Source organism: Montipora capricornis, chromosome 1 (assembly GCF_036669925.1).
Source record: "Montipora capricornis isolate CH-2021 chromosome 1, ASM3666992v2, whole genome shotgun sequence".
In the NCBI taxonomy this organism is placed as follows: Eukaryota; Metazoa; Cnidaria; class Anthozoa; order Scleractinia; family Acroporidae; genus Montipora; species Montipora capricornis.
Genome location: NC_090883.1, coordinates 51,458,558 through 51,474,258, shown reverse-complemented (window position 1 = coordinate 51,474,258; position 15,701 = coordinate 51,458,558). Strand labels below are relative to the sequence as shown.

At 44.6% G+C, this 15,701-nt stretch overlaps 4 protein-coding genes across 4 annotated transcripts; all 4 read left to right on the top strand.

Annotated features, from left to right (window-relative positions):
* The first annotated feature begins 2,992 nt into the window (after positions 1-2,992).
* LOC138016335 (craniofacial development protein 2-like) lies at positions 2,993-4,750 on the top strand. The gene has a single exon (XM_068863491.1). It carries the CDS (start codon positions 3,161-3,163, stop codon positions 4,748-4,750), a length of 1,590 nt encoding a protein of 529 aa, XP_068719592.1. The 5' UTR covers positions 2,993-3,160.
* A 69-nt stretch (positions 4,751-4,819) lies between these two features.
* LOC138016323 (uncharacterized) lies at positions 4,820-6,210 on the top strand. The gene is made up of 2 exons (XM_068863486.1): positions 4,820-5,285; positions 5,498-6,210. Exons 1-2 carry the CDS (start codon positions 4,820-4,822, stop codon positions 6,208-6,210), a joined length of 1,179 nt encoding a protein of 392 aa, XP_068719587.1.
* Positions 6,211-8,977: 2,767 nt separating this feature from the next.
* Positions 8,978-15,324, top strand: LOC138054113 (uncharacterized). Its single transcript, XM_068900613.1, has 2 exons — positions 8,978-9,074; positions 9,159-15,324. The coding sequence occupies exon 2, from the start codon at positions 9,306-9,308 to the stop codon at positions 13,023-13,025; it is 3,720 nt and encodes a 1,239-aa protein (XP_068756714.1). The 5' UTR covers positions 8,978-9,074; positions 9,159-9,305; the 3' UTR covers positions 13,026-15,324.
* Positions 13,116-15,437, top strand: LOC138016314 (uncharacterized). The gene has a single exon (XM_068863480.1). The coding sequence runs from the start codon at positions 13,116-13,118 to the stop codon at positions 15,435-15,437; it is 2,322 nt and encodes a 773-aa protein (XP_068719581.1).
* The last annotated feature ends 264 nt before the right edge of the window (positions 15,438-15,701 follow it).

Genomic DNA, 15,701 nt, shown 5'->3' with positions numbered 1-15,701 from the left:
CTAAGTTATGATGTGTGCTATTAACGTAGACTTTTGATCAGTTCTGAACAAGTTTTCATCATAGAAAATTCGCGACAATTTTGTGTCTTTTTCACTGTTATCCTCGTAGCAAAACAAGAAAAAAAGAATCGTCCGGATTCCAGGATGTGATAGCTGACATGCGAATCAGTCGGTATAATGAACACACAATCATAGCGTTTTGACTAAAATTTAAGCAAATATTGAAAATAGTATCGTTATTTTGCACGCTTATATGCGAGGTTAGTACTTAAAGGGCTAAAGGCCGAGACACACTAGGCGATAAGTCGCTGCGACACGTCGCGGGGACAAGTCACCGCAACAATTCGCCTTTTGTGACACGGTTAATTTCATGAAAATCGCTGTCGCTGAGGCTAACTTTGTCGCTGCAATCAGTCGCACGAATTCAAACCAGTTTGAATTCGTGCAACTTATCGCAGCGACAAAATTAGCGAAAGCAGCGTTGTCGCATCGTGTGTACACTTCCGGAAACAAGTCGCTGCGACAAAATATAGATGAACCAATGAGAGAGCGTCATATGGTCAGCCCTATTGAATTAGAAAACTAGTTCACATTCCCCCTCATACGAAATCACTGCGTGTGCACCAAACAGGCGTCGTGTCGCAGCGACTTGTTTTGCAAGTAGTACACATGGAGCAACTTGTCGCATGCAGAGACATGTCGCTGCGACTTGTCGCCTAGTTTGTCCCGCCCTTAATTAACACAGAAAACTCGTGCTTTTCAATTCAGGAACTGTCATGGGAAGTTCTTTTGTTCTTTTTTTATGTGGGGACGTAGAACACAGAAAAATGGTTGACCTACAATACACTGAACGGAACACGTCTTAAGTAAAAAGGGAACTGGGCGCCAGAAATCAACTAAGGCCATACTAAGGCACGATACTTTGCCATGTTTCCTTTAGAACTCAAAGTGCTTCTAATATGTAGCAACATTGGTACGATATTGCGTAGGTTTTTAACTAAGTTTTGAATGCATGCACAAGTACATAATAACTTTTGGAACAATTGGTCTAGCCATATTTAACAGTTTGGTCAGGCCATACTTGTTATATTTTCCATAAAACAACGGGATGTAACAAGTGACTGTCTTTGGGTGTGTTAAAAAGAAGCTACGCGAATCGAGAATGTTCTTCAGCACTCGACGCACCCGTGAAAATCGGATACGGTTGTGGAACATGCCAATTGTTACAGGTTTAATTAACAAGTCATTGAATATTGACCAAGGAACATAACAGCCTCACAATCTCTGTTGACATGAGTTTTAATTGTTGCAGATAATACTTTACACAAGGTTTTCATGCGCTTTAGATAAATAGTCTCAAGGCTTTTGACAAAACCTTACATCGATAGTTGTGTAAACGACAAAATTACTGAACTTAACTTTGCTTTGGTGATTATGAAAATTATAAACGTTCGCCCACTCAATTGCGAGCTTTGTCGGTCAAACGAACAATAACCGGACAACATTAATTTGTGGTTAAACATGTAAACGAAACAGGATTTAGTATCACTGCCTTCATCCGGGCTCATTCTGCTAAAAAAATTCTTTTAAACTGTGTTATGTTTAAGGAATTAGTGGCAAAAATCTAGTTTCGCGGTCTAATGAGAAAAAAGTTCACGATATGGCCCGCCTTTGGGCAACCATTGCAGGCATCTGTGAGCTTCGCAGATGACCCCCTGTCCTGAAGTATTCATGTTGCTTAACAATTACACGGTTCTATTTTCGCCGACATCTCGACATTGACATTTTGCGACTGACATACTGTTTATTGTTAGTACCCCTTTCAAAATATTACAGGATTTGTCTCAAAGGCCAGCGCCTTTCATCATTTAACCACTTTCTCGAGAACTGTGGCTAACAGGCGAGAAATAGAGCTTAAATCCTGCAGTGTCCTTAGATTTGGGCAAACAACATACTTCAACAGTTAACGTTTCCGAATTTCCGTCGGATTTTGATGTCTGTATTATCTATAACAGGGTTGTTTTGAAGATTCGATAAAAAAGGAAGACTTTAATAATTTACAATGTTACTGCTTTTACTCGTGTTCACCCTCTTGTTCAGCGTTTTTTGGAAGTTTTTTTTGCTTGGACAACTATACCCGTAAATTCAATATATTTGTTCATGCGAAACGTTCAGTGAAATTTGTATTGGCCCTAAAATCAACTAATGATCCATGATATTCAGTTTTGTGGTGTTCCTGCAATTGAATTTGTCAAAACAAATTCACTGTTAGATACGCCCTTTTAGTTAAGAGAAGCATAGACTTTTTTGGACCGATGGCCCACGCAATTACTGACATACCCTTGTATTTACCGAAACCAAGTAAGTAACTAAGTAAGTAAGTAAGTAAGTAAGTAAAAGGTTTATTTCACAACACTTCCACATGGTGGCTCTTCGTTTGTGAAAAAACTAATTATCTAAATTAAAAATTTATAATCTACAAAATATTATTAAAGACATATATACATCTATACATTGTCCTAAGACTACAAAACTAAAACTAAAATTGAAATTAACATTTAAACGACTTGTGTTTTGAGTTTCTGGAACAAATACTTCCTGGTGACCTTTGCAAATGTATATTTAAGTAAGGAAATGAATCTTCGCTAGCCCCGTGTTACACAATAATTGGCTTTCAGTTGTTTGATCTAAGCGTTTCATAACCGCGCAGGGACAATTCAATATAACTATCTTTTCTTGAGCCTAAGCTGAACTCAATTCCACCTTAGAATCAGTATGGAAAATGCAGTAAATTTAGACAGCACTAAGATATTTAGACATGTAAGTTTAGCTCAGCGTCTGTTCTCAAAACCTATCACATCCTCTATGTACATACACCCAGTTAAGAGCTTCAAAGAATTTTTTTATCAATTACTCCGTCAGTACATTTGGTACCCTCGCGCTGGGGCTATACGGCGTAGGGGCGCGTCCCCCGAGTGGCGGATAGGGGAGCCCTCCCTTTGGGGGATTGCACCTGAATAATACGGAATAGGGTGCTGCGGACCGACATAGCCTAGGAGAAGGACAACTCTGATTCCAAATCCCGGGTAGACGGAGCTCGATAACCTTGGTAGGCAGTCCATCTAGGAGAAGGAAAACTCTGATTCTAAACCACGGGTGGATGGAGCTCGTTAGCCTTGGTCGGCAATCCATCTACGAGAAGGAAAACTCAGACACCAAACCAACCGGCCCTCCAGGTCTGGGGGTTGGGCGCTGGGCTAACACCCCAGTCCCAGAAAACAGACTTGTTACAGAAACCGCAACAACAAATCCAGAAAACAACTTGGCTCCGGGAGAGTCTTCTCCAGTAGAGCCTATGATGCGGGCTGGTGAAAGCCTTCGGGAAGCCAGTGCGCAGACAACTCTTCTGACAGCCAAAATCAAGACCAGAATAGGGACCTGGAACATCCGAACCCTATATGAGGCAGGGAAATCTGCACAAGTGAGCAGGGAAATGCATCGCTACAACCTCAAGATGCTAGGGCTGTGTGAAACACGCTGGAACGGCACTGGACGAACGCGACTGACGAGTGGTGACACTATCATCTACTCTGGACATGAGGAAGGACACCCATACCTTCATGGAGTAGCCCTGCTTCTAACACCTGAGGCAGCACAGGCACTACTCTCCTGGGAGCCAGTATCACCGAGGCTCTTGACGGCAAGGTTCAACTCCAAGGGGAGGAAAGCCACCGTCATCCAGTGCTACGCACCCACCAACGCAGCAGAGACAGAGGAAAAGGAGGCATTCTATGAGCAGCTCCAAACAGTGATGGATAAGCTGCCAAGAAGAGACCTGAAGATCCTAATGGGTGACCTCAACTCTAAAGTGGGGGCAGACAACACCAACAGAGAACTCGTCATGGGAAAACATGGAGTTGGCGTCCAGAACGAGAATGGAGAGGTACTCACTGAGTTCTGCACCTTCAACGACCTGGTCATTGGAGGCACCGTGTTCCAGCACAAGCAGATCCATAAGACGACGTGGACATCATCAGATGGGAGGACTGTGAATCAAATCGATCACGTCACCATCGGAAGAAAGTGGAGGAGATGCTTGCTGGACGTCAGAGTCAAACGAGGAGCAGACGCAGCCTCGGACCATCACTTGGTGGTGGCAGACCTGAAAGTCAAGCTGAAAGTCTACAGAGACCGAGCAGACAGGCCATCCCACAAATACAACATACACAGCCTGAAAGATAAAACAAAAGCTGAGGTCTACCAAAGTGAACTGAGAAACCGGTTCAGCGCACTCGCCCACCAACCAGAAGAATCAGTAGAGGAGACATGGTGTGGCCTTAGGGACACCTGGAAGGTCACATGTAATGAGGTCCTGGGGAAGAAAACTAGACAACACAAAGAGTGGCTGTCAGCCAATACCTGGACACTCATCAAAGAGAGGAAACAGCTAAAGAACGCCATCAACCAGACCCAAGACCTGCAACACAAGCAAGATCTACAGGCCCAGTACTGGGAGCTGAACCGACAGGTCAAGAAAAGCACCAGAGCGGACAAGAGGAGATTCATACACGACCTCACAGAAGAAGCAGAAACAGCAGCTGGCAAAAGAGACATGAAGAGGCTGTATGAGATCACAAGAACACTGTCAGGAAAAAGCAAGGACCCCTCAGGATCAGTAAAAGACAAGAACGGCGAGACCATCACAGATGAAGCCAAAGAGAGTGCAAGATGGGCAGAACACTTCCAATAGATTCTCAACAGACCCTCACCTCAAGTCCCACCTGACATCCCACCAGCAGCAAACCAGCTAGCGGTGAGCATGAATCTACCAACCAAGGCCGAGGTCAGCAAAGCTATCAAGTCCTTGAAGTCAGGCAAGGCAGCAGGCCCAGACGGCATTCCACCAGAAGCACTAAAGGCGGACGTCCAGACCTCCACGGAGATGATCCATCCACTCCTGATGAAGATCTGGGAGAACGAGCAGATCCCAGAGCAATGGAAGAAAGGGTACCTGGTGAAACTGCCGAAGAAAGGGGACCTGTCATCATGCAACAACTGGCGGGGTATCATGCTGCTCTCCATCCCATGCAAGATCCTGACAAGAATCATCCTGGAGAGAATCAAGAAGGCCCTGGACGAAACTCTACGAGAGGAGCAGGCAGGTTTTCGTCAAGACAGATCCTGCACAGACCATATCGCCACACTGCGAATCATCATTGAGCAGTCGCTGGAATGGCAGATCCCACTGTACTCAGTATTCGTCGACTTCCAAATGGAATTCGACAGTGTGGATCGCGACGTCATCTGGAGGCTAATGCAACACTACGGCTTCCCCCCCCCCCCCCCCCCTTCCTTAAATTCATTTCCATCATACAGCAACTGTACGACAACTCCAGCTGCCAAGTCATACACGACGGGAGGTTGACGGACACGTTCCAGGTACAGACCGGTGTTCGTCAAGGCTGCATACTGTCGCTGACCATCTTACTTCTGGTAGTCGACTGGATTATGAAGCAGGCAACATCAGATAAGAAGACCGGTATCCAGTGGACTTTCACCAAACAGCTGGAGGACCTGGACTTCGCTGACGACATTAGCCTCCTCTCACACAGACACCAGGACGCACAAGAGAAGCTGTCCCGCCTCGCCGAAGAAGCTGAGAAGACGGGCCTCAATATCAACATCAAGAAGACGGTGGTGATGCGAAGAAACAACAAGAAACAAGACCCCATCACACTCCACGACGAAGACCTGAACGAGGTGGAGAAGTTTGTCTACCTGGGCAGTGTCGTCAACACAGATGGAGGAACAGACGAAGACATCAAGAGCCGGATCAACAAGGCCAGACATGCATTCAACACCCTCCGCCTCATTTGGAACTCTTCAGCTCTCTCCTTCCACAACAAGATCAGAGTCTTCAACACCAACGTCAAGTCTGTCTTACTGTATGGCTCCGAAACATGGAGAACTACTAAATCAAACACCCAAAAGCTGCAGACCTTTATCAACAGATGCTTCAGAAACATCATCAACATCAGATGGCCAGACGTCATTTCCAACGCCGACCTCTGGGACAAGACTGGTCAAAGCCCCATTGAAGTGAAGATCAAAAAAAGGAAGTGGGGTGGATCGGCCACACACTCAGGAAGTCCCCCTCAAACGTCACCAAGCAAGCCCTCGACTGGAATCCTCAAGGAAAGCGTAAAGTAGGAAGACCGAAACAGACCTGGCGCAGGAGCACTGATGCAGACGTGAATGCCATTGGTACGACATGGGCACAGCTGAGGAGGACCTCACAGAATCGAGTGCGTTGGAGGAGTGTTGTTGCGGTCCTATGTTCTACAGGGAACCTAAAGGCTAAAGTTAAGTCACATTTGGTACCCCCAGCTCATCACGATGCATAACTCAAGATTACTGAATTGATTGCGTACAATTCTTGCTATGCTATAAACTTCATTAATGTGATAAGAAGCCAAAGACTTTCTTTCTAATGAATGAACAACAAGTGCAAATAACCACGATATCCTTAGGATACCCTTAATCGTAAGGGTATTTTTGTGAAAAGGCTGAGGAACTGAACCAGTCAAAGTTTGACTGGCTCCATCGCCGGATTTCTTGGTTTCGAAATCGCTAGTTACCTAAGGAAGTAGGACGTGTTTACGAATTGTAAATTTAAGAATTTCATGAGTGAAATACTTGAAGAGAACTTAAGAGTGATTTAAAATCTGCCCTGTCTTGTCAGTGCATCTATTGTCGGTGATGGTGTAATAAAGACTACATTCTAGCTACTCGGTTCAAGTCGGAGTCAGTAATCACAGCCAATTCAAGCTCTGCCCAACAGCATTGTTTGCGTATCGATATCGTGGTGCTTAAAAATGGATTTGCATTTGCTCATTCGTTACAAAGCAAATATTTAGCTTCTTATGAAAACACTGAAAAATGAAAACGTTTTCCTGTCTGCCCATTTCTTACATAACAAATACTTAATGTCCCCTTAAGCGAGCATGGATTAAATTTATCGAATAGCGAGACACTACGCAACCAGTTCATTACTGCTCGTGGAATGATACAATCAAGGCCAGATTTCTTTTGGGGCATGATCGAGCCAACTTGAGAAGCACGAGACTGACCCTCAGCAAATGGCTGAAGCGGGGAGGGAGGAAAAAGTGAGAAAAACGTTCCTAGCCATATACTAAGTACTAGGCTAAGCTCTGCATGGTGTGCACTATTAACGTAGACTTTTGATCAGTTCTGAGCAATTTTTCATCATAGAAAATTCGCGACAAAGAAGTGCTGTTTTCATTGTTATCCTCGTAGCGAAACAAAAAAAAAAAAAAAAAAGAAAGAAAAAGGAAAGGTCTTCCATGATTTCTTGTCAATGGAAGAGTATAATGTGGTGGAAATCGGGACTAATCGTCCGGATTTCAGTCTGTGATAGCTGTCATGCTAGTCAGTCGGTATTACACTCAATCATAACGTCTTGACTAAAGTTTAAGCAAATATTGAAAGTAGTATCGGTATTTTCCACGCATATATGGGAGGTTAGTACTTTGTCACGGGATGCAAAAAGAAAAAAGGTCAAGCGGCCTGGAGTTCATGCCGGACTAGAAGCGAACAACTGGTACCTTATTTTGAAAAATCAGTTTTTCCAACCTGATTATCTTTAGATTCGTGTGTTCATTCGTGTTTTTACATTAGGGCCATCGCTAATGTCCCCTTAACAGCAAAGATATCGTTGACGTTATCTATTGTCATTGATGTCCAACCAGAGTCTCTCATTGGCTGTCGAAACAAAGGGTCCGTTTGTTCCTGTGGTTGGCAATTTGAATAACAAAAAACATTGTTTGTAAACAGATCTCTTCCCTTTTCACAACCTTCTTGCCAGGGCCCTCTCTCTTCCTACTATTAATTTGATCACTTTTTGTTTCTCAGACTGCCAACAGAGATAGCATTTCCTGTTTGTTACTTGTCTGCAAATATGTTCCAGTAACTACAAGATAAAACGACTGAGAAAAAGAGCTATAGAAAAACAATGTTTTTTAAAACACTTATGTAAGTTGATCTCATGGTGTATTTAAGTCATTTGGTACATATTAGGTAATTGCAAGTCATATTTAGTGATTTGTAAACCTTTTAGTTCATACTGATCACTTATTCCATACAAAGTTTGAAAGTATTACACTACCTTGTCCATACTTGAAGTATCTAAGAGTTTGAGGATGGCTCTTACCATAAATGTCTCTAGCATGAGAGTCAAACACTTTAAAATGCCCATTATCTACATCGACATTTTCAAGCACCCGGGAAAGTCCTATTGACTTGTGGCTGTTTTTGCTTAGGTGGCCTCATACACCACAAGCCTTTTCAGAGACATTACGCGAAGCCGGTCACTTCTGCTGGAAAGAACTTACTCACAGACGACAGCCACAACATCGGGTGTGTGGGTTCTTTAACGTCCCACAGAGAACTTATAAACATGGAAGATATTTATGAGACGGGAATGCTACGGTTTATCATGGTCCTTATCCGAGAAGACTTGAAAGTCTAACCATTTGCGGATGTAATTACAAATAAAGCAGCACTTTTTCCTCAGTTATTTTAAGAACTTGAGTGTTGGTCCGGCCGGAGTCGAACTCACGACCTCCTGCATGGCAGCCCCGTGCTCAACCATGCAACTGAGCTACCAGTGCGCGGTCAGAACAGCAAACTATACCGACAGCAATACAACCAACTGCCAAAATAATGGTAGTTTTCTTCTAGTGATAAAAGCATTGTTGGTAGTTCTTTTAGCATAGTTAATTTACAATTTGCGTTATTGGGGAGTAGGGCTGGCGCAGTGCTGAGCAGTGGTGAGAGCACTGGCCTTCAATCAAGATAAATGTTGTCACCGGAACTGCTTTCTGAACCAGAACTCGAGTACACGTCATCTCCCATGATACCTCTGGGTCATATGCCATGTGCTCGAAGAGTCGGACATGTTTAGTTTTGAAAATGTTTGAATATTCTTTGCATCGAAAGAAAAATATGGACTATGTCGTTTTTTGATTGACTTCTACCCGGACTCGTCAACATATGTAAGTTTTGTAGAATTTTCGCACTCGTCGTTTTTGAGACCTATTTTTGACAGCTTTCATAAGATACACTCGTATCTGTTGCAGCGAATCTACAACTACAACAACAACTTGTGAGATCGGAATAAAGGCAGAGAAACCAGTAGAACCTGTGTACGTGAAACTGTTGTCGAATCTCGATATTCACGGAGCCGGGATTGAGAGAATTGCAGGAGTGACTACATCTCATTCGATATGGAGAGCAAAGAAGGCGAAAAAAGCGACATGGAGTTGTGTGGAGGCGAGGAGGACGACGCGGAAAATGTTGAAATATCTTCCGAAGTGCCAGCGACTCGTACCGTTAGAACAAGGAAGCCAAATCCGAACAATCGTGAAGAGGTAGAAGCGGAAGAAATTCACAGATTAAGGCGTTCGCTTAGCGGCTATTTGTCACGAGTAAGTACATGCATAAGTCAGTTGAAAACATGTCTCTCCGAATGGGGGAAAGCTGAGGGAATTCGTGAAAGTGTGAAGAACCTTGAGCATGCATGGGAACGCTACAATGATCAGTACCAGAATTACTTGTGCAAGGAGTTGTCTGTTCAAGAATTTGGGCGGGTTGAGTCCAACTATGTTAAGGTTTATGAGGACTATTCTCGATATGTCAAAGCAGCCGAAGAAAGATTGTCTCCCCTCGCGTATTGCACGTCAAATAAGAGTTCAAAATCTCGTGTAGAACAACCTAAATTATCATCGATAACTTCGACTGGCTCAAGCATCTCGAGATCCTCAAAATCTTCCCGATTAAAGGAACTGAAGAGAAGTGTAGAGTTGAACAGGCTTAAGGCCCAACAGGCACTTGAGTTAGCAAATTATGAAGCTGAAATGGAAAAGAAAAAGATTGACATTGAGATGCAAAAACAGAAAACAGCAAAGGAAATGGTATTTAAAGCTCAGTTGGAAGCTAGAGAAATCGCTCTTCTTGTTGAAGAGGAAGGTGATGCAGTCTCGTGTGCCCTAAGTTTGCAAAGTGAGACCGATGATAAGATTGAATTTGAGCCTCCCATCACTAGGAGTCAACAAACAGCAACTTGGGTAGCACGCTGCCACCAGGACACTCCAGAAGATAGATTGAATCATAGCGAACTCACACCTCAGTTAAAGAAGTACAGTGAAGAAATTACCAGTCCTCATTCCAGAGATCCTTCCCATATCCAAAGAAAGGAGAACTTTATCGCAAATGGAGATGATAACGGTGAAAATGAGAATTGCCTGCATGAAAAGGAACAGATGAATCCGTGTAAAAATCCTCAGGCTATTCTTTTGAAGGTGACCACGTTGCAAGCTATGCAGCCTGTCAAGTTTAGTGGAAATGCAGCGGATTTTCCGATTTTCAGGAGAAGAATTCGAGATAACCTCGAAGATGGACTATTGTCGGATGCCCAACGGATTGAATTTCTCCCCAAATTTGTGTCCGGAGAGGCTTATGAGGTGGTTGAAAGATCTGTGGGGTGTTCCTATGACGACATTATAGCAACCCTGGAGGAGCGCTATGGCCAACCAGCCGCAGTTGCTGCAGCGTGTATTAATATGCTTACCACAGGACCAAAATTAGGAAACAGAGACTTCAAGGGTTTGCGTAATTTTGCTGAAGAACTGCAGTGTGCCTCACGAAGACTGGAAGGAGAGTATGAACGTGAGGCAAGTACCACTTCAAATATGAAGATGATCGTAGCACGACTGCCAGATTACATCATCAACAAATGGGCAGATGTATCGTACTCTAACAGAGAAAAGGGACAGAACCCAAAGTTAAAGGACTTAGCTCAATTTGTGAAGCGACAAGCTGCCATCAAAAACGACCCTGGTTTTGCTGGTGTTTCGTTAGTCGCAAGTTCGGAGGTCAAGGGAAACAGAACAAAGTCATTGAAAGTCAACAACAGGTCATTCATCCCCGAGCCCACAAGGCAGACTTCATCCTTTGCCACCGACGTTAAAGGAAAGAGCACTGGCCGAAAATTGCCCAGCGAAGGACGAAACAGCATCACACCCGCTAATAGGAGTTGTTTATGTTGCCCCGGATCTCACGAACTATCTTCATGCCTCGAGTTTCAGAAGAAGGATTTGCAGAGCAGATGGGACATTGTGAAAGTTAACCGGTTGTGTCATGTTTGTTTGAGAGTTGGACACCTTCGAGGAAGGTGTGAATCGCCGAAATTCTGCCCTTGTGGGAGCGACAAACGGCACCATAAGTTACTCCATAACCCCCCAAATACAAGGAGAGACAATGACAGACTCAATCAAGCTAGTACAGAAGAACCGAATGCGGCAGTGACAGACCCGCATGCCGAAGTTCCTGGTGATCAAGGACCTTCAGGAATCAGACATACAGCGCAATATGCTACCGTCACACAGCCAGGCTCAACAAAAACTGTGCTTCTGCATGTTATACCAGTGAAAATCACATCACCTGGCGGAAGGTCTGTCACCACTTACGGGCTGTTAGACAACGCTTCCCGTGGAACCGTGATTAGTGGAGATGTTGCTAAAGAATTAGGGCTGAAAGGTCATAAGGAGTTTATATCTGTTAGTACCTTGATGCAGCAAGAAGATGAAGAGTTTGAAGTGGTGGAATTTAAATTGCAATCTGCGAGCGGAGAAGGTGAAACGCTTAATGTTGAAGAGGGCCTGGTCTCGGAGAAATTCAATGTCAAAGAGAGATGTCTACCTGAAGATATTGACAGAAGATCGCACCCCCACCTACTGGACATTGATGTGCCAGACGTAAAGATAAAGAAAGTATCAGTGCTGATTGGAAAGGACGTGGGTGAAGCGCATGAAGTCCTCGAAGTGCGAAAGTCAAATAGACCTGGTAGCCAGTTGCAAGCTCAGCGAGGCCCATTGGGCTGGGTGATCACGGGAACAATTCTGGGCTCACCAAATTACAGCGAAGTCAATGTCCACTTCACATCTTGCGAGAGAAAATTGCACGAACAAGTTGAGAATTTTTGGAAGATAGAAGGATTTGGAGCGAAGCCTTCGTGTAAACCTATAATTGAGGAGCCGGTGCCTAGACGTCAAAACCACTATTTATCTAGAGAGGATATCCGCGCAGTAGACATTCTCGAGAAGACCACGAGACTGACTGACGGTCATTACGAGGCCGGACTGTTGTGGCGGAAGGACGATGTTGAACTGCCAAACAACCGCAAGGAGGCTGAAAAGAGGTTGCAGAGTTTGAAGAGGAAGTTCCGTAAAGACCCTAGCCTTGAAAGGAAATATCGCGCAACGATGAACGACTACATAGCTGAGGGTCATGCGCGGAAGTTAACGACAGAAGAGGCTTCTATAACTGGCTCTAGAACTTGGTACCTTCCGCATTTCGCAGTGACCAATTGCAACAAGCCAAATAAAGTACGAATTGTGTTTGATGCTGCCGCCGAACATAAAGGAACCTCGCTGAACAAAAACCTATTACTGGGCCCTGATTATACTAACAGTCTGGTTGGTGTGTTATTGAGATTCCGCGAGGAGAAGGTCGCATTGGTTGGAGACATTAAAAGCATGTTTCACCAGGTGAAAGTCCGACCAGAGGATCAAGATTCCCTACGGTTCCTTTGGTGGAGTGGGAGCTTAGACGAAACACCTAATGAGTACGCAATGACTGTACACATATTTGGTGCTACAGACTCGCCATGTTCGGCGAATTTCGCCTTGTTGAGAACTGCTGAAGACAATTGGAAAGAGTTCGACCCTGTGACCGTGGATACTCTGAGGGACAACTACTATGTCGACGATCTACTCAAGTCCATGCCAACACCAGAACGTGCGATTACGCTAATGCGGGAGCTGATTGAACTTTGTGCAAAAGGCGGTTTTAACCTTACGAAATTTATGAGCAATAACCGAGAAGTCTTGGCCGCAATACCTGTTGAGAAGAGAGCGGATCCAACACTTGACTTCACCCTTCATTAATTGCCGGTGGACAGAGCCCTTGGAGTAAGATGGCACATCGAATCTGACACCTTTGGTTTCAAAGTCGTGAATTTGGATAAAGGCGACACGATGAGAGGAGTTTTGTCAACAATCTGCTCAGTATTTGACCCTTTGAACTTGGCTGCACCAGTCATGCTACCAGCAAAGCAAATCATGCAAGATCTGTGGAGGAAGAAGATAGCGTGGGATCAACCACTCGACGGGAAAATTCTTCAGAGATGGCAGCAATGGAAGAACAACCTTCCACTCCTAGCTGAGGTGAAAATTCCAAGATGTTACTTCAGTCGCACAGATCACGAGAAAGCTACACTTCAACTCCACCACTTTTGTGATGCTTCAGAAATCGGCTACGGTACCTGCACCTACCTTCGAACAGTCTACCCTGATGGAACTGTTGAATGTGCATTTATTACTGGGAAATCCAGAAACGCTCCTATCAAAACAGTCAGCATTCCCCGACTAGAATTACAGGGAGCTCTTTTGGCAGCACGTGTGGACTTTTCAGTCCGACAGGAACTGAACTTCGAATTTGAAAGGGTGGTTTTCTGGACAGATTCAATGATCACCTTGAACTACATCTACAGCGAAAGTCGACGATTTCAGACCTACGTTGCAAATCGGGTTACAGAAATCAGGGAACTCACCGCTCCTGAACAGTGGAGACACTGTCCAGGGAAGCTTAACCCTGCAGACGACGTTAGTCGAGGGCTAGAAATGAAAGAATTTCAGAACAATGAACGTTGGTTGAACGGACCGTCCTTCCTGTGGAAAACAGAGGATCACTGGCCGGAGATCAAGCATGACGAGGTGGCAGTTGACAAGCTTGAGATAAGAAAGGAAGTATACTTGATCGAAGTTGAAACGGCTACACCACTAGACAACCTCTTGACCAGATATTCTCGCTGGATAACCTTGCTGCGATCATTTGCCTGGTTACTGAAGTTCATAAAGTGGCTGAAGTGGTCTTCGAAGGAAAAGAAACGTGAGCCAGAGTCTTGTCAAGTTGAAAATCACGTTACACAGGAGGAACTCGAAAGGTCGAAGAGAGAGGTTGTATCTTTGGTGCAGCGAAAGGCCTTTCCTCATGAGATAAAAGATCTCAAAGCAGGACGTCAAGTGAAGGCATCAAGCCACATTTTGAAGCTCAAACCAGTTATCATGAATGATGGAGTCATGAGGGTCGGCGGTAGAATTTCGAGAGCTCCTATCTCATCCAATGCCATGAATCCGATGATCCTGCCTAAAGACCATCACGTCTCAAGAATCCTGATACGTTATTTGCACGAAAGGAATGGTCACTGTGGAACTGAACAGGTCTTGTTCTTTCTCAGGGAAGAGTTCTGGATGGTGAAGCCTAGAGTAGCTATAAAGGAGGTTCTTGGGAAGTGCTTACTATGTAAGAAGCTTATGCCCCGTAAGATGAATCAAGAAATGGCCGAGCTGCCCAAAGTTAGGCTGACCCCGTATGAACCCCCTTTCACGTTCAGTGGAGTCGATTACTTTGGACCCTTTCACGTGAAAAGAGGGAGAGGAAGAGTTGCAGAGAAACGTTGGGGGGCGATTTTTGTGTGTCTGAATTCGCGTGCAGTACACCTCGAAGTCGCGAAGTCTCTAGATACTGATGATTTCATTCTTGTTTTGACCCGATTCCTGAATCGAAGAGGCCATGTGAGAGAACTGCGGTCAGATAACGGGACGAACTTCGTTGGGGCAGATCGCGAAATCAGGGATGCCGTAAATCGAATTGATAATAACAAGGTTGGAAGAGAATTGATGCAGCGTGGATGTAAGTGGGTGTTCCACCCTCCTGGGGCCTCCCACATGTCCGGAGTCTGGGAACGATTAGTGAAAACGGTAAAACGAAGCTTGAAGGCCATCCTGGGAAAAGATCTTATCAATGAAGAGGTTCTCCAAACAGTGTTTACCGAGGCTGAGCGTATCGCTAACTCTAGACCTCTGACAAGAAACCCTTTCAGCCCTGATGACAGCGAACCTCTCACGCCAAATCATTTCTTGAACATTCGCCCTTCTACGAACCTGCCCCCAGAAGTTTTTGAAGAGAGTGAAAGGATGAGCAGGAAGAGATGGAGACAAGCTCAAGTTCTTGCCAATCATTACTGGAAGCGTTGGTTGAGAGAATATGTCCCGTCGTTGCAAGAAAGACAAAAGTGGAACCAAGTTCGAAGAAACCTACGCATTGGAGACCTCGTCCTGATCGCTGATGATAATGTTCCAAGGAACCAGTGGCCCTTAGGTCGAGTTGCAGGCGTGTTCCCTGGCAAGGATGGATTAGTGAGGAGTGTCGAAGTGAAAGCTAAAGGATCTTTTTTCAAGCGACCAGTTACCAAGATTTGTTTGCTAGAAGCGGCAAATGATGAAGAAGGACAGTGAGCTTGGCTGAATGGCCTGCTTGGTAACAAGAATGAATTTCAAATGTGATGAACTTCGGTCAAAGGGCGTTCATGGGGGGCGCGATGTTGTCACCGGAACTGCTTTCTGAACCGGAACTCGAGTACACGTCATCTCCCATGATACCTCTGGTTCATATGCCATGTGCTCGAAGAGTCAGACATGTTTAGTTTTGAAAATGTTTGAATATTCTTTGCATCGAAAGAAAAATATGGACTATGTCGTTTTTTGATTGACTTCTACCCG